Below are 22,288 nucleotides of genomic sequence, written 5' to 3' on the forward strand. Positions count from 1 at the left end.
AAGAAGTTCAATAGAATTTATGAAAAACTCTACATAAGCAGACATAATATATATAAACTGCATTTTGCATCTTATTTTGATATGCAGAAGAAGCATATTTCTGCACTAACAGAGCACCACCTTCATTTGCCTGTGTCCAGCTTATAGTTTCCGGTCTGTTGCATATCTGAACATCATATCTGCATATCGTAACACTACTGAGCTAAGCGTTGAGCAGGTGCACTTGTTGTTCTGTTCCAGAAACTCCCAGTATTTCCCCTTCTGCGAGGAGACACAAAAGCTGCATATACCAAATATCTAAGTCTAAGTGAAATTTACTATTGAAGTACTTGTATGTTACCATGTACAGCTTGAGATTGTTTCTTGCAGGCATTTACAGAAAAATAAAGAAATACTAGACAGAAAGACTGACAACCAACCAATGTGCAAAAGCAGACAAATTGTGCAAATAAAAGTAATCCTGAGAACATGAGTTATAAAGAGGCCTTGAAAGTGAATTTGCAGATTGCAAAATCAGTTCAGAGTTGAGGTGAATGAAGTTATCCACACTGGTTCAGGAGCCTGATGTTTGTAGGATAATAACTGTTCCTAAGGCTACTGTACCTCCTGCTCAGTGGTATCAGCAAGAAGAGAGCTTGACCTGGATGGTGGGGCTCCTTGGTGGGTGCTGGTTTCTTGTGACAGTGCTCCATGTAATTATACTCAATGGTGGGGAGGGATTTTCCTGTGATGGACTGAGCTATATCCAACACTTTCTGTAATATTTTCCATTCTTGGGCATTGGTGTTTCTGTACCAGGTCATGATGCAACCAGTTAGGATACTCTCCACTGTGCATCTATAGAAGTTAGAGTTTTTGGTGACATGCCAGTTGACGCAAACCTCTAAGAAAGTAAAGGTGATGGTGTGACATCTCAGCACTAAGGTGTTAGTGTCCATACGACATTACTATCATCGAATACTGAATGGCCTAGATACAGTGAGTATGGAGAGGGTGTTTCCTATAGTGGGAAGTCTAGGACCAAAGGGCATAGCCTCAGAACAGAGGATCATCAAGTTGGAACAGATCAGGAATTTCTTTAGCCAGTGGGTGGTGAATCTATGGAATTCTTTGCCACAGATGGCTATAGAGGCCAAATTATTGGGTATATTTAAAGTGGAGTTTGATAGGTTCTTGATTAGTCAAGATGTCAAAGATTACAGGGAGAAGGCAGGAGAATAGAGATAATAAATCAACCATGATAGAATGGCAGAGCAAACTCAATGGGCTGAATGGCCTAATTCTATTCTTATGTCTAGTGGGCTTATGGATGGTGATATTTCAGAATATGGTATGTGTTGACTGCTGGATCATCAGCCTCTTTAATCTTGAGTGTGATGCCTGATATCAGAGACTTACAATAAATTAATTTTAAAAATTCATCTGCTTTGTTAGGAAAGTGTACTGACTGCTAAGCTGCAGGATGCCCAGGACTCAGTGAAGGCAAATGATACAAAGGCCATCGAATGCTTCCTGCACCAGTCAGGCGATCATGGTGATCCTGTCATCTTCAGAGAAATGGATAAGCTTTCTAGTGAGATCCTGAAGTTGCAGATGAAGCTGCAAAGCAGGAAAAAGACCAAGGTTAAAATGGTAAACCTTCTGAATTTGTTGTTTTTTACAGTGTAACATCTGATAGTTTGGAGAGCCTTTTCCAATTAGGTGCACATTCCTCACACCTCAATAACTCAACAGTGAGAACATGACCTCATCATTTCTCTTTTGTACTATTTATTTATTGTTGTAATTTATAATCAGAATCAGATTTAATATCACTGGCAAGGTAGTGAGTTAGTGTTCATGGGTTCATTTAGAAATTGGATGGCAGAGGTGAAGAAGCTTCTGCACCTCCTTCCGGAATGTAAAAGTGTGAAGAGGGCTTGTCCTGGTGGTGAGGATCCTTAATGATCAATGCTGCCTTCCCAAGGCACCATTCCTTGAAGGTGTCTTGGATACTACGAAGGCTGGTACCCATGATAGAGCTGACCGATTTTACAAGTTTCTGGAACTTATTTCGAGCTTGTGTAGTAGCCACCCCCCACCCTTCAGCCCAGGCGGTGATGCATCCAGTCAGAATGCTCTCCATGGTACATTTGTAGAAGTTTCCAAATGTTTTAGTTGACAAACCAAATCTCCTCAAACTCATAGTGAAGTATAGCCGCTGTTTTACCTTCTTTATAGCTGTATCAATATATTGTGTCCAGGTTAGGACCTCAGAGATACTGAGACCCAGGAACTTGAAATTGCTCGCTCTCTCTCCACTTCTGATCCCTCCATGAGGATTGATTCATGCTCCCTCATCTTACTCTTCCTGAAGTCCTCAATCAGCTCGTTGGTCTTGCTGACATTGAGTGCAAGGTTGTTGCTGCAACACCACTCAACTAGCTGGTATATCTCACTCCTGTATGCCCTTCTGTCATCATCTGACATTCTGCCAGCAATGGTTATATTATCAGCAAATTTATAGATGCTGTTTGAGCTATGCCTAGCCACATAGTCATGGGACATGGGTGTAATTTTATGTTTTGCAAGGTACTGCTGCTGAGAAACAGCAAATTTCAGATTCTGATGTATTTATCACATGTAAATCAAAACAGTGAAATGAGTTGTTTCTGTTAACAACCAACACAGCCTGAGAGAGAGGCATGGTGGCGTAGTGGTTAGCACAATGCTTTATAGTACAGATGATCTGGGTTCAGTTCCTGCCCACTCTCTAATGAGTTTGTACGTTCTTCCCGTGACTACATGGGTTTCCTCTGGGTGCTCCCACAGTTCAAAGACGTACCAGTTGGTAGGTTAATTTGTCATTGTAAATTGTCCCATGATTAGACAAGGATTAAATTGGAGGATTGCTGGGCAGCATGGCCTTGAAGTGCTAGAAAGGCCTGTTCCACACTGTATCTCAGTAGAACTATAGAACACTACAGCACAGAAAACAGGCCATTCAGCCCTTCTAGTCTGTGCTGAAACTTTATTCCGCTAGTCCCATTGACCCGCACCTAGTCCATAACCCTCCAGACCTCTTTCATCCATGTACCTTTCCAATTTATTCTTAAAACTTAAGAGTGAGCCCGCATTTACCATGTCAGATGGCAGCTCGTTCCCACACTCACACCACTCTCTGAGTGAAGAAGTTCCTCCTAATGTTCTCCCTAAGCCTTTCCCCTTTCACCCTAAAGCCATGTCCTCTCGTATTTAGCTCTCCTAATCTAAGCGGAAAGAGCCTACTTGCATTTACTCTGTCTATACCCATCATAATTTTGTACACCCCTATCAAATCCCCCCTCATTCTTCAATGCTCCAAGGAATAAAGTCCCGATCTGTTCAATCTTTCCCCGTAACCCAACTCCTGAAGACCCGGCAACATCCTAGTAAATCTTCTCTGCACTCTTTCAATCTTACTGATACCCTTTCTGTAGTTAGGTGACCAGAACTGCACACAATTCTCCAAATTTGGCCTCACCAATGTCTTATACAATTTCACCATAACATCCCAACTCCTATACTCAATACTTTGATTTATGAATTCCAGGATGCCAAAGGCCTTCTTTACAATCCTGTCTATCTGTGATGCCACTTTCAGGGAATTATGTATCTGAACTCCCAGATCCTTTTGTTCCTCTGCACTCTTCAGTGCCCTACCATTTACTGTGTATGTCCTACCTTGATTTGTCCTTCCAAATTGCAACACCTCACACTTGCCTGCATTAAATTTCATCTGCCATTTTCTGGCCCATTTTTCATTTGGTCCAGATCCCTCTGCAAGTTTTGAAAACCTTCCTCACTGTCCACTACGCCTCCGATCTTAGTATCATCAGCAAATTTGCTGATCCAATTTACCACATTATCATCTAGATCATTGATATAGACAACAAATAACAATAGTCCCAGCACAGATCCCTGAGGCACACCACTAATCACAGGCCTCCAGTCTGAGGAGCAATCATCCACTACCTCTCTGTCTTCTCCCACACTGCCAATTTCGAATCCAGTATACAACCTCTCCATGGATACCTCGTGTCTGAACCTTCTGAACTAACCTCCCATGTGGGACCTTGTCAAAGGCCTTACTAAAGTCCATGTAGACAACATCCACATCCTTTCCTTCATCTTCTTTCTTGGTAAGCTCCTCAAAAAACTCTACAAGATTCATTAAACGCGATCTACCGCGCACAAAGCCTTGCTGACTATCCTTAATCAGCCCTTGGCTGTCCAAATACTTGTATATCCGATCTCTCAGAACACCTTCCAATAATTTACCTACTACTGATGTCAGGCTCACCAGCCTGTAATTACCTGGTTTACTTTTGGAGCCTTTTTTAAACAACGGAACAACATGAGCTACCCTCCAATCCTCTGGCACCGCACCCATGGCTAAGGACATTTTAAATATTTCTGCCAGGGCCCCTGCAATTTCTACACTAGTCTCTCTCAAGGTCTGAGGAAATATCATGTCAGGCCCAGGGGATATATCTACCTTTATTCGCTGTAAGGTAGCAAGCACCTCCTCCTCTTTAATCTCTATATGTTCCATGACACTACTGCTTGCTTCCCTTCCTTCCATATACGCTATGCCAGTTTCCCGAGTAAATACTGATGCAAAAAAACTGTTTCAAGATCTCGTGAGGCTCCACACATAGATGACCACTCTGATCTTCTAGGGGACCAATTTTGTCCTTTACTATCCTTTTACTCCTAATATACTTGTAGAAACCCTTTGGGTTTACCTTCATATTATCTGCCAAAGCAACCTCATGTCTTCTTGATTTCCTTCTTTAGTATTTTCTTACATTTTCTATACTCTTAAAGTACCTCATTTGTACCTGCTATACACCTCTCTCTTTTTCTTAACCAGATCGCCAATATCCCTTGAAAACCAAGGTTCCCTCTGCCTGTTAACTTTGCCTTTAAACCTGGCAGGAACATGCAAACTCTGCACTCTCAAAATTTCGCCTTTGAAGGCCTCCCACTTACCGAACACATCTTTGCCAGAAAACAACTTTTCCCAATCCACTCTTCCTAGATCCTTTCTCATTTCCACAAAATTGTCCCTTCTCTAATTTAGAACCTCAACTCGAGGACCAGATCTATCCTTATCCATAATTGACATGAAACTAATGACATTATGGACACTGGACACAAAATGTTCGCCTACCCATACTTCTGGCACCTGACCTGTCTGGTTCCCTAATAGGAGATCAAGTACTGCATCCTTTCTCGTAGGTACCTCTATATATTGATTTAGAAAACTTTCCTGAACACATTTGACAAACTCCAAGCTATCTAGCCCTTTCACAGTGTGGGAGTCCCAGTCAATATGTGGAAAGTTAAAATCCCCTACCATTAGAGCTTTCTGGTTCTTACTTCGGTCTGCTCTCTCTCTACAGATTTGCTCCTCCAATTCTCTCTGACTATTGGGTGGTCTATAATACAACCCTATTAGTGTGGTCACACCTTTCCCGTTCCTCAGCTCCAACCGTATGGCCTCTGTAGACAAACCCTCCGGGCTGTCCTGTCTCCGCACAGCTTTGATATTTTCCCTGACTAGTAATGCCACTCCTCCCCTCTGTCATGTCTGAAACAATGGAACCCCAGAATATTAAGCTGCCTGTCCTGCCCTTCCTGTAACCAAGTCTCACTAATACCGACTAATAAAGTCGTAATCCCACGTGCCAATCCACGCCCTAAGCTCATCTGCCTTACCTACAATACTCCTTGCATTGAAATAGATGCACCTGAGAACATTTCTATCGTGTACAAACCTTTGATTTCCATCAATACATGCAGTCCTCACATGACCTTTATCCTCCTCCACCTCACTATCTGCTCTAACACTCTGGTTCCCCTCCCCCTGCAAATCTAGTTTAAAGCCCCCAGAGCAGCACTAGCAAATCTACCACAAGGATGTTTGTCCCCCTCTAGTTCAGGTGCAAACTGTCCCGTCAGAACAGATCCCGCCTTCCCTGAAACAAAACCCAGTTGACCAGAAACATGAAGCCCTCCCTCCTGCACCATCTCCTCAGCCACGTATTTAGCTGCATTATTATCCTATTTCTAGCCTCACTAGCACGTGGCACGGGTAACAATCCCGAGATTGCAACCCTGGAGGTCTCATCCTTCAACTTTGCACCTAACTCCCTAAACTCTCTTTGCAGGACCTGCTCCTCCTTCCTATTCACGTCATTGATCCCTACATGGACCACGACATCTGGCTGCTCACCCTCCCTCCTGAGAATACCGAGAACTCGATCCACGATGTCACAGACCCTGGATAATTTGTTATTATTTATTAACAATTAATAAATTTTTAAAATGTGCTGGGAGAAGCCCGCAAATGTCACCATACATTCCAGTGTCAATGTAGCATTTCCACGATGTTCAGCAGAATAATGCAAGCAACAACAACAGAAAAACAAACCCTTTAGCCACCCGCATATACAGGTAGGTCTCCAACCCCAGGATAGGCCACCTCCGGGCCTCCAGTCCTTGTCCCCTGACTTTCAGAATTGCAGACATTACATCACAGCATACATCAGTGACAACCCTGATTGTGATTCTGAATGAGAGGCAAATGCAACTCTGACCCATTTCCAGCATAGAGAATATATCGCTGTATGTCAGTGGCAAGACCAACATTTATTACCCTTTCCTCATTGCCCTGGAAGACAGATACAAGTTGGAAAGACTAGCTAGTGAAGACCCACAGAGACAGTGGCTGTAACCAACAACTTTGACCCAGTGACTGAACAGTTTGAAGCCCAGTTGCCTCCTGGACCTCATGCAGAGCAAAGTCCCAGATACTCTCTTCTTTATATTTGCTGCTATTATAGTTATATAGCATAGAAACATGCCATTCAGCTATCTGGTCTGTGGCCAGTCAAGCTAGTCCCAACTGCCAGCATTTGGCCCATATCCTCAACCTTTCCAATCCATGTTCCTGTCCAACTGTAGGTACAAAAGAATTTGTACATACTTCAACTACTTCCTCTGTGCTGAACACAAGAGATTGTGAAGCTGCTGGAAATCCAGGGCAACAAATACAAAACGCTGGAGGAACTCAGCAGGTCAGGCCACATCTATGGAAGGGAATAAACAGTCAACGTTTCAGCTGAGACCCTTCATCAGGACTGGAAAGGAAGGGGAAGATGCCAAAATAAGAAGGTGGGGCGAGGGAAATGAGTACAAGCTGAAGGAAACATTGACTGTTTATTCCTCTCCATTGATGCTGCCTGACTAGCTGAGTTCCTCCAGCATTTTGTATTATGTTCCTCGATACCAGGGGTTCCCAACCTGGGGACCACAGACCCCTTGGTTGATAGTAAGTCTCCATGGCATAAAAAAGTTTGAGGACTATGTGTTATTTCACTGACTCTGTTCACAGATGATATTGTGTTATGCTTAGTTCTTAATTAGAAAATAAAGTTAACTTTTTTTTTTAAAATCCATGTAGGTAAAGTATTTTTAGATGGGGGAGGGGTGCATTGTGATCAACCTGATCTAAACTGTAGCTGTCTACCTTTTTGTAGACTGATGCCCAGGAGCGAAGGAGTCAATTTCCCACTAGAAGGCTTGAGTCAGTTTTCCTGATGTGGAATGATGTGGAAAAGAAGCTGGGAGAACTTCAAGCCAGAGTTAACCACCAGCGGAGAAGACACGGCCATGTCAGGTTGGCTCTGAGATCCCCTTCACAGTTTCCTTCTGCAAAGCAAGACAGTGGGAGTCTCTCGGCTTCGAAGGTGATCACAGAGCTAAAAACTGAGGAGACTGCATTAAGGAGAGAACTGCAGGAAATGCAGCAGCTTTGCAGAGAGTCCCTTGCAGAAGTTGTGGAGAGGCAGGATGGTGTGATATGCCTACCTCCTATGCAGCGAGGAAACACCGGTAATCAATAGGTTGTTGCTGGAACTGTCATTATTAGGGTCTTTCTGATTGCTGCACTCACCCAGAGGGATTTATCGTCTACAGTAGATTCAGAATTAGTGTGGTGAGATGTACCGGCCACTGACCTTGTCTGTACTGTTGAAACATTACTATGAAGATGAAGCAGGAAGATTACCTTGAGTGTTGTTCCTTCCACATCACATCCATAGGCTGACAGTGCAGCGGTGTTAACACCCTTGGGTCGATGGCCAGTCTCTTTCAGTTTCAGGAATCTCTGGCGCATGGGAGATCTGGAAAAGCATTTTCCCTGACAGGACAAACTTCACTGTGGTTCAAGCACTTTAGAATCGCTCAGTTTTGCTCTGAATTTAACCTCTTATTCACAGTTAATATTGGGATCTTCCTACTGCATGGAAGTTTGTCATTGGATTTGCCTCCTGTTTGCACTAGGAATGAAAGCAACCCGTTCTCTCCACCTGCTCTGGCATTCGGAGCTTTTCTGTTTGCTGCCTCCATGTGGCTGCCTTCGCCCCATCGCCGTCTTCAGTACCCTAACCACAATCAGTCTACATTACTTATTCAGGCACCTGTAACCACTGTTTAACATCTTTAGCCAGCATCAGGCAACATTCATTCATTGTGACCATAATCAATAAAAATGTGTTGTTTATAAATATAATATATTGTTGGAAACATTCATGTACAGTTTAAAAAAAAGTCCTCAATTCAAATTTATATGTGTCTCAAGTCAGGTAAACAGCATCTGTGTGAATAACTCAATGGAGAAATCATCACGGACCTCTGAGGTTTGATTTTATTTGTATTTTTTTTATTGAGGCAGCACAGAACAGGCCCTTCCAGCCTTCGAGCTGCACTGCAACAAATCACTGATATAACCCCAGGACAATTTACAATGATTGATCAATTAACCTACTAACCAGTAAGTCTTCGGACTGTGGAAAGAAAGTGGAGCACCCCGAGAAAACCACAGGGAGGACTTTTAAACTCCTTACAGATAACATTGGAATTGCTCTGAGCTCTGATGCGGTACCGTGATATGCTGTGAATCAGGCAGAGGTGAAGAGGAATCCCATTACAAGTTCTGATGAAGGGTCTGGGTGTGTTGTATCCTAGTTTTCTGATGACGGAAAGCTAGTGTGAGGGAAACAAAGTAACACACACAAGACATAGCAGAGATTTAGCCAGTCAGGCAGCATCTGTGGAGGGAAATGGACAGTGGAGATTTTGGGCTAAGACCCTTCATTGGAAAGAGAGGAGATAACCAGTGTAAAAAGATGACAGGAAGGAATGAAGCAAGGTGCTGGGTGGAACTAAGTCTTTGAAAGGATCTAAATGGGCAAGACTATATAGCATTTGGAGTAAAATAGGGAGAAACAGGAGACTTACCATTTTGTAGGAAAACATTATAATATTTAAATGCCATGATCATCAAAAACCTGGATTGGGATGTGCAACCCCTGGAAGTGCACATCACACACAACCTCTCCCTGTCCCAGAACACATCCTACATAATCAGGAAAGTTCACCTATGCCTCTACTTTCTGAGCAGGCTGAAGAGAGCTGAACTTTGTATATTTATAATCATGTCATTGTACATTGCACAGTAGAAGGACCAATTCTTTTTACATTATAGGTCAATGATTTCAACAATGGAATTGATTGCTTTGTTGCAATGTTTGCAGATGCTATGAAAATAGATGGAGTGACAGGTAGTTTTGAGAAAGTAGGCTACAGAAGGACTCAGATTAGGAGAATGGGCAAAGAAATGGCAGATGGAATACAGAGTCAGGAAGTGCTGGTCAGGCACTTTGGCAAAAGGAATAAAAGGGTTGACTATTTTCTAAATGGAAAGAAAATTCAAGAATCTAAAGTGCAACGGGACTTGGGAGTCCTTGTGCAGGATTCCTAAATGTTAACTTGGAGGTTGAGTGTGTGGTGAGAAGGCAAATGTGATGTTAGCTTTCATTTCAAGAGGTCTAGAATATAAATGTTGAGGCTTTATAAAGCACTGTTCAGAGGAGGTTCACGAAAATGATTCCGGGATTGAATGGCTTGTCATATGAAGAGCGTTTGATGGCTCTGGGCCTGTATTCACTAGAATTCAGAAGAATGAGGGTGACCTCATTGAATCCTATTGAATGGTGAAAAGCCTTGATAGAGTGGAGCTGGGGAGAATGTTTCTATGATGGGAGATTCTAAGTCCAGAGGACACTGCCTCAGAATAGAGGGGCATCCTTTTAGAATGGAGATGAGAAATTCCTGTAGCCAGAGAGTGGTGAATCTGTGGAATTTGTTGCCACAGGCAGATTCCATTTTTCATTGCACATTGGGTGTTTGACAGTTTTTTCATATATAGTTTGTTTTGGGGGTTCTTTGTTTCCTAACTGCCTGTTAAGAGTCTAATCTCAAGGTTGTATAACGTATACATACTTTGATAATAAAATGTATTTAGAACTTTGAACTATGGAGGTCATGTCTTATATTTTAAGTTGATAGATTCTTGATTGTTCAGGGCATGAAGGAATATGGGGAGAAGGCAGGAGATTTGGGCTAAGAGGAAAATTGGATCAGCATGATGAAATGGTGGAGCAGACTCAATGGGCCAAATGGCCTAATTCTGCTCCTATATCTTATGGTCTTTTGGTTTTTTATCCTGACTGACATTTAGTTAATGTTGAATGTGAGAGGAATGGGGTTGCTCAGCTCCTGAACACACTGTCAGGGTTATTGAAAAATTGAAGAGTAAAATAAAATAGTCTTTCCCTGACACTTAAGAAGAAGTACAATACCTAACATCTAAAGCAAACACAAACTTCCAGACCATAAAAGCAAGGGGTAAAAGTGTTAAAAAAAAATACTGCACTTAGGCCCATCCTATGCCTGGCTGGGAAGGGTTACAGGAAGGGTTGGGCATGGGACAAGCAACCCCTTCCTGTAAAAACCCAGAGTTACAAAAACGCCAACAGGAGCTCCAAACACTTCATCCTTGGGAGAGGAAGGATCCTCGAAGATGGGCACAACCTGGGGACAATTTGAAAGACTGGATCAGGACAGAGACTGCAAGGTTCTCCCCCACCCCAGTACAGGTGATTGGGCTTAAGAAGAAAAGGGTAAAGAAGGGCAAAAATGGGACGAAAACTAAACAAGAAAAAAGTGAGTTATTTATGCTGGGTTGATAAGACGATGAAAATCGCTGAATGATGAAAACAACATAATCAGAACCGGAATTCTGCGTCTATTGCTGGGAAGTGATGAGCTGTTGTTTTCACACGTGGCCTGGAACCGATGGTTCTTTTTAAAACCGGATTCTGTAAATATTAATACAAGATACTATAGATGGTGTAAATCTGGAGCAACACACAAAATGCGGGAGGAACTCGGCAAATCAGGCAACATCTATAGTAGAAAAAAAAGACAATTAAAATTATTCCTCACGAAAGGTCTCAACTCAAAAAGACCTTTGTCTATTTCTCTCCATAGATGCTGCCTGATGTCCAACACGTTAAAGACTTTTGTCTCCAGGTTAATGGCGGACGACGGAACTGTGTGGCCGACGTCACGAGAAAAAGCTCTATACTGGCTTGGGAGACGGACGTGATTGGTGGACTATCCGTTTCCGGTGGTGTTGAACCGGAAGAGAAGGTAAGTGAGCCGGTGGCGGGATTGTGTCCGCATCTCTCTAATATTCGTGTTCCTGTCTCTAAAGCCGCCTGGCTCTACCCTCGCCACGGCCCATTACGTCGACCCCGACTATTCGGGCCGGGGCTTTGCGGTAACCAGCGGCTCGTACCCCCGGCCGCATGGCGCGCCCGCCCCTCGCCCAGAGCCTCGGCACTCCATGCCCTCAAATGCCTGGTTTACGGTATTGGCTCTGATGAACGTCCGCTAGATCAAAGCTAAATGCGACGTTGCGGAACCAGCACACAGATGCAATCCCAACGACTTTCTTAGAAAGTTCAGCTCGTCACCGGAATACTTTAACAAACTTTTACAGATGGACTGTTGGAAGTTGCACCATGGGCTGGTATGGCATTTAAACACACGGGATGTAAAAAGATGTAGAGTCACCATTATCACCTTCCCCATTATCTACAGGAGGCATTGCCTCAAGAAAGCACTCTCCAGAATCAGAATCGCGTTTAATATCACTGTTACATGTCGAGAAATTTGTGCGGCAGCAGTATATTACCATACATTATAATTAAAGCTATATTTAGTTTATAATTATTAATGATTTGGATGATGGAGTTGATGGCTTTGTTGCAAAGTTTGCAGACGATATGAAGATAGTTGGAGGGGCAGGTAGTTTTGAGGATGTAGAGAGGCTACAGAAAGATTTAGATTTGGAGAATGGGCAAAGAAGTGACAGGTGGAATACAGTGTCAAGAAGTGTGTGGTCATGCACTTTGGTAGAAGAAATTAATGGGTTGACGGTTTTCTAAATAGAGAAAATACAAAAAAAAACTGGGGCGCAAAGGAACTTGGGAGTCCTTGTGCAGGATTCCCTAAAGGTTAATTTGCAGGTTCAGTCTGTGGCGATGGAGGCAAGTGCAATGTTAGTATTTATTTCAAAAGGACTAGAGTATAAAAGCAAAGATGTAACGTTGAAACTTTATTAAACACTGGTGGGGCCTCACTTGGAGTATTGTGAACAAGTTTGAACGCCTTGTCTAAGAAAGGATGTGCTGGAACTGGAGAAGGTTCAAAGGAGGTTCACAGAAATGATTCCAGGATTGAATGGCTTGTCATACGAAGAGCGTCTGATGGCTCTGGGCCTGTATTCACTGGAATTCAGAAGAATGAGGGGTGACCTCATTGAAACCTATTGACTGGTGAAAGGCCTTGATAGAGTGGATATGGAGAGGATGTTTCCTGTGGTGGGAGAGTCTAAGATCGGAAGACACAGCCTCAGAATAGAGGGGCATCCTTTTAGAACAGAGGTGAGGAAGAATTTCTTTAGCCAGAGGGTGGTGAATCTGAGGAATTCTCCACAGGCAGCTGAGGAGGCCAAGTCTTTATGTGTATTGAAAGCAAAGGTTGATAGACTCTTGACTGGTCAGGGCATGAAGGGATATGAGGTGAAGAGAGATTTGGACTGAGAGGAAATGATGAAGTTGCAGAGCAGACTTGATGGGCCAAATGGCCTAATTCTCCTATATCTTAGGGTCTTATAAATTACAATAAGATATATATATAAATAAGTAGTGCAAAAAGAGAGCAAAAATATTGAGGTAGTGTTCATGGGATCGTTGTCCACTCAGAAACGCAGAGGGAAAGAAGCTGTTTCTGAAATGTTGAGTGTGTGTCTTCAGGCTCCTCTCCCTCCTCCCTGACGGTAGTAATGGGAGGAGGGCATGTTCTCAATGACAGTAAAAAAAAAGTCCCTCAAAGGGTCTTTAAGGGACCCTTTAATCCCTTAAAGACATTAAAGGGTCTTTAATGATGGATGCTGCCTTCTGTAGGTATTGCCTTGAAAAGGTGGCCTCGATCTGGGGAGACTGGCTGAATGTACGATCTCTGCAGTGTTTTCCAATCCTGTGCGGTGGCCCCTCCGTACCAGATGGTGATGCAACCAGTCAGAATGGTCTTCATGATACAACTGTAGAAATGTGCAAATCTCCTCAAACTCCTAATAAAATATAGCTGATTATCTCAGTATGTCGGGACCAGGAGTGATCATCAAAGATCCCCAGAATCTGGGCTGGGCTATCTTCTCACCAATCCCAAAATGATGACTGTGTAGTCACGCGCAATGCAATGCAATGCAACGCAATGCAATGGCGGTAGAGAGAGCTGAACTCAGAATGCCTTTACCGATTCAAGATCGCGTGCTTAAATCTCCCTTCCCATGGGCCCCTGTGACCCGCGGGGCGGACGTGAAGTTCTGCCCCAAGCGGGTAGTTCCAAACGCGCTACCGCATGTCTGCCTGCAGCTCTGGATGGTGGTTCGAGTCCTGCATGTGCGGGCCGCCACAACTGATCATTTTTCTCCACCTGGCCCATTTGTGTATTGTATCTCACAGTTACCATCGGGTAGGAGGTTTGGAGGTCTAAAGTTCCACACCACCAGGTACAGAAACAGCTACTTCTCATCAACATTGATTGTTGAGTCTTCTGGCATAACTCTAAGGGTTATGTTTTGTAGCTTCAAGGAATTCCAATCTAATGTCAATTCTAATTCCAAGGAAAACCAGAGAGCGGAGAGAGGCGAGTCTTCAGCTTGTTCTTTACTTTAGCACTTCACATAATATTACGTATAACCATAATAAATTACATAAACCACAAAGAATGCTTAAACAATATATTTACAAGATTACTTGAATATTACTGAAATATTAAATACACATTACAGTTCAGCAACAGTGACCTCTTTAATCCCTTTGCACTAAAATGGACTTTTTTTGTTCTAATTGTGCTGTTGCTTATGAAAAGTAGATATAATTTATGTTTTTTTTCTTGTGAATCCTGTAAATTTTCCATTGCATCAGTGAAGATGTGCATCACTCAAACCCCTCTACACTGGCAGTACAGCAGTTTCAAACTCCTGCCAACCTCTCGTGATCCCAGAACACAATCAGGAAAGCTCACCTGCACCCCTCCTTTCTGAGGAGAGCCAGGCGGTGCTCACTGTGCCCACATCACTCTACGGATGCAAAGTAGAGAGCATCCTAACAAGGTGCATCACGGCTTGGAATGGAAACTGCGCTGCGGCAGACAGGAAGGCTCTACATCGGGTAGTCCAAACTGCCCAAAGCACCACCTGCACCAGCCTACCCGCTGTCAAGGACATATATACAGAAAGGTGCCAGAAACATTATGAAGGATCCCACCCAACCTGCTCATGGACTGTTTGTCCCAATCCCACCAAGGATAAGGTGATGTAACATCCACAACAGGACCACCAGAAGCAACAGCAGTTACTTTCCCCAAGCAGTGAGGCTGATCAACACCTCCACACCCCCAAACCCCCAACCACCACTACTTTATCATTTCCTCTCAGTCACCTTGTGTACAGACACTCCTGTGCTCAGAATCACTTTGTGGGCATACAATCCATGTATCTAAACAAACATGTACATATGTTTATGTCCTGACGAAGGGTCTCGGCCCAAAACGTCGACAGTGCTTCTCCCTATAGGTGCTGCCTGACCTGCTGCGTTCCACCAGCATTTTGTGTGTGTTGCCTGTACGTATGTTTATTATTTTTTTTATTATTCTGATGTTACTTTATTATTGTTTTTTTGTGTGATACATCAGATTCGGAGTAACAATTATTTTGTTGTCCTTTATACTCGTGTATTGAATGGACTTGTGCAGATGGCAAAAAACTTGGCTTTGACTTTGGGTTGATCTCCTGATTTCATTTGCATCCTGACCCCCATTGATTTCACTGCTATCAGACTACTGGCTCAGCTGACCACTGGAGTTTATTGCTTCAGCCCCGCTCTTATCAACACTATTGAACAGTCTCTCGTACGATAAGATGGACTCTTGACCTCACAATCTACCTCGCCATGCCCTTGCACCTTATTCTCCATCTCCATTACACCGTCCCTGTAACTAACACTATCCAAAGTAAACTTTATTATCAAAGTGTGTTTCTGTTACTATATACGACCTCAAGATTCATTTTCTTGTGGGAAAATAAAGAAATAGAATAGAATTTGTGGACAAGCTATATACATATACGCACAACTAAAATGCAAAATAAGATAAATTGCGGAAATAAATGTGAGAACACATGTTGTAAAGTCTCTGAGAGTCTGTAGGCTGTGGAATGAGTTGAATGAAGTTATCCACACTGGTTCAAGAGCCTGATGTTTGGTGGGGGGAGGGTTATAACTTTACTGAACCTGGTATTTCAGTGTCAGTCCTGAGGCTTCTGCTGATGGGTGCTGTTTTCTCGCGACAGTGCTCCATATAGATGTGCTCAGTGGTGGGGAGGCTGTTGTCTGTGGTGAACTCTTTTGTATTGTGTTAACGTTTAACCTTGTACCACCTCAATGAACTGTAATGATTTGATCCGAATGCACAGTACACGTGACAAGTTTTTCACGGCACTTCAGTACATGTGACAGTAACTGATGTGTTAGAACATGGATGTGAACATACAACCTTGGCCCCATTAACCCTTTCCTTTAGAGCAGGAGTTCCCAACCTTTTTATGCCATGGGCCAATATCTTTAGGCAAAATACCTTTAGTGGACCCCAGGTCTGCTACCATAATTATATGTGACTGTTGGTTCTCTGGTACCAGAAGAACACTGTCTTGTTTGGCTGTACTCATGTGTATGGTTGGCTGATAATTAAACCTGAATTTTATTTCACATATTATAGTTGTCTGAGTAATAGCCACTTGAGAGCAGAGTGATTGCACCCATTTGCTGGGTTCTGTTGTTTCAGGAGCCCAGGCTGACCACTGCCCTGCAGAAGAGCCCAACGATTTCTAGATATCTTCATGGAGGAGGTAAGTAAAGTTGACAATTAGTTTTTAATTCATTTTTATTTACAACAGGGGTTTCAGATTTGGTGTCCATGGACCCCTTGTTTAACGGTTTTGGTCCACAGCATAAAAGAAGGTTTGGAACCCCTGATCCAGAGATGCAGCATGTTCCCAGCCACGATCAGTCAACCTGCCAACCCGTATTAGGGTTACCCTTCCAAATATTACCCTTTGGAACTGGTACGTATTTGGAATGTGGGGGAAAACCACAATGAGAGTTTGAAAATCAGGACTTGGGTTAACTGGGAGCCATCATAGGCCAATGAGTATGGGAGTGATGCACAAGGAGGGTGGTTTGAGATGTGTCCCTGGCAGTTCTGTGGGGCAGTTGAGTCAATAGATGACCAAGGCTGGAATGAGGTCCCAGCAGCATAAGAGCTGAGGCAGAGCCAGTGTTTACTGATATGGGAATCAATCTCATGGATGGTGTGGCGATATGGTCCAAAATTGATGAACCAAGGAGAGAGAGGGCTTTGGTCCGCCTAGTATTTACATAAAGGAGATTCCTGCATCTCTACAATCGAGGGACAGATGGGGGTGGTGGTGTTGGGAGAGATGGTATGGAGAGGGGCATCGTGTTTATTAGTTGTGGGAGGGGCCAAGGACAGATCTTGGTCAGGGTGGTGTGAATTACCAAAAGGAATTTGCTCTTTCTTTACTCACAAGTCTGTTCTCTGAAACATCCCGTTACAGACACTTGAGGACACTGACCTGGAGGAACTTGATACAGGCATCCAGCAGCTACAGACTGGAGTCAGCCAGCTCCAGGTGACAGGGCAAGGTGAGCAGACACACCATGACTAGGTGCCATCCTGAATGGTGCAGAGCCCAGCGCCATCTGGTGGGCAATGAGTTCCAGTCACCAAGCCCATCACCTTCAAAGTCAGTTTATCATCACATTCTGTATATGTCACCATATACAACCCTGAGACCATATACATACTCTATATGTCACCATATACAACCCTGAGACCATATACATACTCTATATGTCACCATATACAACCCTGAGACCACATACAGTGACATGCAGAAGTTTGCACGCCTGGTCAAAATTTCTGTTACTGTGAATAGCTAAGCAAGTAAAAGATGAACTGATTTCCAAAAGGCATAAAGTTAAAGATGACACATTTCTTTAATATTTTAAACAAGATTACTTTTTTATTTCCGTCTTTTACAGTTTCAAAATAACAGAAAAGGAAAAGGGCCCGAAGCAAAAGTTTGGGCACCCTGCATGGTCAGTACTTAGTAACACCCCCTTTGGCAAGTATCACAGCTTGTAAACGCTTTCTGTAGCCAGCTCAGAGTCTTTCAATTCTTGTTTGGGGGATTTTTGCCCATTCTTCCTTGCAAAAGGCTTCTAGTTCTGTGAGATTCTTGGGCTGTCTTGCATGCACTGCTCCTTTGAGGTCAATCCACAGATTTTTGATAATGTTTAGGTCGGGGGACTGTGAGGGCCATAGCAAAACCTTCAGCTTGCGCCTCTTGAGGTAGTCCACTGTGGATTTTGAGGTGTGTTTAGGATCATTGTCCTGTTGTAGAAGCTCTTTTCATCTTCAGCTTTTTTACAGACGGTGTGATGCTTGCTTCCAGAATTTGCTGGTATTTAATTGAATTCATTCTTCCCTCTACCAGTGAAATGTTCCCTGTGCCACTGGCCAGCACAAGCTTAAAGCATGATCGATCCATCCCTGTGCTTAACAGTTGGAGAGGTGTCCTTTTCATGAAATTCTGCACCCTTTTTTCTCCAAACATACCTTTGCTCATTGCGGCCATAAAGTTCTATTTTAACTTCATCAGTCCACAGGACTGGTATCCAAAATGCATCCGGCTTGTTTAGATGTTCTTTTATAAACTTCTGACACTGAAATTTGTGGTGAGGATGCAGGAAAGGTTTGCTTCTGATGATTCTTCCATGAAGGTTATATTTACGTAGATGTCACTGCATAGTAGAACAACGCACCACCACTCCAGAGTCTGCTAAATCTTCCTGAAGGTCTTTTGCAGTGAAACGGGGGTTTTGATTTGCCTTTCCAGCAATCCTACGAGCAGTTCTCTCAGAAAGTTTTCTTGGTTTTCCAGATCTCAACTTGACCTCCACCGTTCCGGTTAACTGCCATTTCTTGATTACATTATGAGCTAAGGAAACGGATACCTGAAAATACTTTGCTATCGTCTTATAGCCTTCTCCTGCTTTGTGGGCATCATTTACTTTAATTTTCAGCGTGCTAGGCAGCTGCTTAGAGGAGCCCATGGCTGCTGATTGTTGGGACAAGGTTTGAGGAGTCAGGGTATTGATAAAGCTTTGAAATTTGCATCACCTGGCCTTTCCTAATGATGACTGTGAACAAGCCATAGCCCTAACAAGCCAATTAAAGTTTTAGACCTTGGTAAAAGTTATCTGAGAGCTCAAATCTCTTGGGGTGCCCAAACTTTTATATGGTGCTCCTTTCCTTTTTTTCACTCTAAAATTGTACCAAACAAAAATAATACACTAATCTTGCTTAAAATGTTGAAAAGAATGTTTAATCTTTAACTTTATGACTTTTGGAGATCAGTTCATCTTCTACTCACTTAACTATTCACAGTAACAGAAATTTTGACCGGGGTGCCCAAACTTTTGCATGCCACTGTACATACTGTATATGTCAGCATATACAACCCTGAGACCATGTTCATTCTGTATATGTCACTACATACAACCCTGAGACCATATGCATACAGTATATTTCACCATATACAAACCTGAGACCATATGCATCATATGTCACTATGCATAATCCTGGGACCATATACATATTGTATGTGTATACTGTGCATGTCACCATATAACACCCTGAGATTAATTTTCTTGTGGGCATTCACAATAAATACAAAGAAACAACAAAAACAAACAAAATAATAATAATGAATATTGAGAACATAAATGAAAAGTCCTTGAAAGTGGGAACAGTTCAGTGTTGGAGTGAGTGAAGTTATTCCCTTTGATTCAAGAGCCTGATTGTTGAGGGGTAATAACTGTTCCTGAACCTGGTGATGTGAGTCCTGAGGCTCCAGTACCACCTTCCTGATGGCAGCAGTGAGAAGAGAGAATGAGCTGGGTGGTGGGGAGACCCTGATGATGGATGCTGCTTTCCTGCGACAACGCTCCGTAGGTGTGTTCAATAGCGGGAGGGCTTTACCTGTAATGGACTGGGCTGTACTATTCCATAACCTTTATCCCATCCCTCCCATCTCCCACTAGCCTGTGCCCTGCTTCCTTCCACTAACCTTTGCTCCTACCCACTCCTATTTCTGTTAATAATTCTCCCATTAACCTTTGACCTTGCCTTTGTTCTGTTAACCTTTGACCTGTGTGCTTCCATTAATCCTGAACAGTTGGCACCGTGTTATGGGACTCCTGTGCCATGATGAGCCATTCTTGAGGTGAGGGAGCAACACCTCATAGTTCTTCTAGGTAACCTCCAACCTGATGGCCCGAACATTGATTTCTCCTTCGAGTAATTGGTTTCCCTCTTCTGTTCCCCACTTTGGCCTCTTATCTCTTCACACTTGCCTAACATCAGTCCTTGGTGCTCTTCCTCCCTCCCTTTCCTCTGTGGTCCACTCTCCACTTCTATCAGATTACTTCTTCACCAGCCCTTTATCGTTTCCACCTATCACCTCCCAGCTTCTCACTTCATTCCCCCCCCCCCAATAACCTGACTTCACCTATCACCTTCCTGCGTGTCCTCTTTCTCCCCCCCACCCTTCCAGTGCTAATGAAGGATCTTGGCCTGATCCCCAATGTTTATTCCTCTCCATGGATGCTGCCTGATCTGCTGCTCCCTTCAGCATTTTGTGTGTGTTGTGCTTGTTATGGGATCAAAGTCCTTCATAGAATCAAAAACTTGTGGTATGGGCCAGCACTGGCCTTTGGGTCCGTGTTTCTAACACTCTGGTTAAATCATCTTGGCGTTTGTAGCTTTGCAGGTTACAGTTCATCAGGTACTTACCCCAAATGTTGTTGTCTTTGAAGAGGGTTTCCATGTCCATTGCCCATTCAGGCAGCCAGTTCCAAATCCCCTATCGTTATTTGAATGAAAATATCTCACTGAATCGTTTACCTCTGAACCAGAGTCAAATATCTCCCTGATTCCCTTCTGAATCATTTACCTCTGAATCAGAATCAAATGTGCCAAATTACTAATTTTTCATCCAAGATAAACAAGCCATTTTCACTGTGGACCAGCCCGCTCTGCCTGATCTGCTGAGTTTCTCCCGCACTTTGTGTGTGTTGCTGTCAATTTCCTTTTCCCATTTGGATCATGGAATGGCAGTGTGCCAAAGGAGCCGGAAGTGACAAGAAAACCCTAAAGGGCAAGAGACTCTGCAAATCCACAGCAACGCGCACAAAATGCTGGAGGATCACAACTTTTCTGGCCAAGACACTTTTATCAGGATTTGATGAAGGGACACAGCCCAAAGCGTCAACTGCTTATCTCCTTCCATAGATGCTATCTGACCTGTTGAGTTCCTCCTGTATTTTGTATGTGCTGATGAGGAAAATCTTTCATTTTACACAGTGAGCAGTTCTGGTTGGGAGTAGACAGGTGGAGAGGTAGATTTTTCTTCAGCCTGTCAGGTATCTGAAAGAGAAGAGCATGCAGAGATGTAGGGTGAAGGTAGAGTATTGGAGGTGGATTGTCCTCACGTAGAGACATTGAATGTGCTGAGATACCCTCTCCATTTGGAAACCTTACTGTTGCTTTATGCACCTCAATTAAATCTACGTTCAGCTTCCTTTCATAGAAACAAAGAAAACTTGCAACACAATACAGTTTTACAACTCCTCCCTCAGACGCCCTGAGCCAATAGGCTGGCCCTGGACTTATTTCCACTTCGCATAATTCACTTATATTATTTAATTATTTATGGTTTTATATTGCTATATCTCTACACTATTCTTGGTTGGTGCGACTGTAACAAAACCCAATTTCCCTCAGGATCAATAAGGTCTGTCTATCTGTCAGGCTCTTAAGCCCACAAAACTGTGCTGAACATGTCCTTACCTTAGAACTATCTAGGCTTTACCCATAGCCCTCTATTTTTCTAAGCTCCATGTATCCATCCAGGAGTCTCTTAAAAGACCCTATCATTTCCACCTCCACCACTGCCGCCAGCAGCCCATTCCACACACTCACCACTCTCTGTGTAGAAAACTTACCCCTGACATCATCTCTGTACCTACTTCCAAACACCTTAAAACTATGACCTCACATGCTAGCCATTTCAGCCCTGGGAAAAGCTTCTGACTATTCACACGATCAATGCCTCTCATCATCTTATACACCTCTATCAGGTCACCTCTCATCCTCCCTCTCTCCAAGGAGAAAAGACCGAGTTCACTCAACCTGTTTTCATGTCATGCTCCCCAATCCAGGCAGCATCCTTGTAAATCTCCTCTGTACCCTTTCTATGGTTTCCACATCCTTCCTGTAGTGAGGTGACCAGAATTGAGCACAGTTCTCCCAAGTGGGGTCTGACCAGGGTTCTATATAGCTGCAATATTACCTCTCAGCTCTTAAACTCAATCCCATGATTGATGAAGACCAATGCACCGTATGCCTTCTTAATCACAGAGTCAACCTGTGCAGCAGCTTTGAGTGTCCTGTGGACTCGGACCCCAAGGTCCCTCTGATTCTCCACACTGCCAAGAGTCTTACCATTAATACTATATTCTGCCATCATATTTGACCTACCAAACTGAACCATTTCACACTTATCTGGGTTGAACTCCATCTGCCATTTCTCAGCCCAGTTTTGCATCCTATCTATGTCCTGCTGTAACCTCTGACATCCCTC

General features: G+C 43.3%; 2 protein-coding genes across 5 annotated transcripts in view; both read left to right on the top strand.

Annotated features, from left to right (window-relative positions):
• tedc1 (tubulin epsilon and delta complex 1) overlaps positions 1-9,923 on the top strand; it is a 58,832-nt gene extending 48,909 nt beyond the window's left edge. For 2 of the 3 annotated variants that reach the window (XM_059978848.1, XM_059978849.1), the window contains 2 exons: positions 1,435-1,632; positions 7,566-9,923. In XM_059978848.1, the coding sequence (XP_059834831.1) occupies positions 1,435-1,632; positions 7,566-7,931 (564 nt within the window). In that variant the 3' untranslated portion in view covers positions 7,932-9,923. Of the gene's footprint in view, positions 1-1,434; positions 1,633-6,194; positions 7,538-7,565 lie in introns of those variants that run through there. The other variant, XM_059978851.1, reaches the window with a different exon arrangement.
• A 1,581-nt stretch (positions 9,924-11,504) lies between these two features.
• The window catches only part of c9h8orf33 (chromosome 9 C8orf33 homolog), a 33,345-nt gene continuing 22,561 nt past the window's right edge, over positions 11,505-22,288 (top strand). Inside the window, exons 1-3 of one of the 2 annotated variants that reach the window (XM_059978852.1) lie at positions 11,505-11,583; positions 16,345-16,408; positions 17,138-17,225. In XM_059978852.1, coding sequence (XP_059834835.1) covers positions 16,400-16,408; positions 17,138-17,225 — 97 coding nt within the window. In that variant the 5' untranslated portion in view covers positions 11,505-11,583; positions 16,345-16,399. The other variant, XM_059978853.1, reaches the window with a different exon arrangement.

This window comes from Hypanus sabinus, chromosome 9 (assembly GCF_030144855.1).
Source record: "Hypanus sabinus isolate sHypSab1 chromosome 9, sHypSab1.hap1, whole genome shotgun sequence".
In the NCBI taxonomy this organism is placed as follows: domain Eukaryota; kingdom Metazoa; phylum Chordata; class Chondrichthyes; order Myliobatiformes; family Dasyatidae; genus Hypanus; species Hypanus sabinus.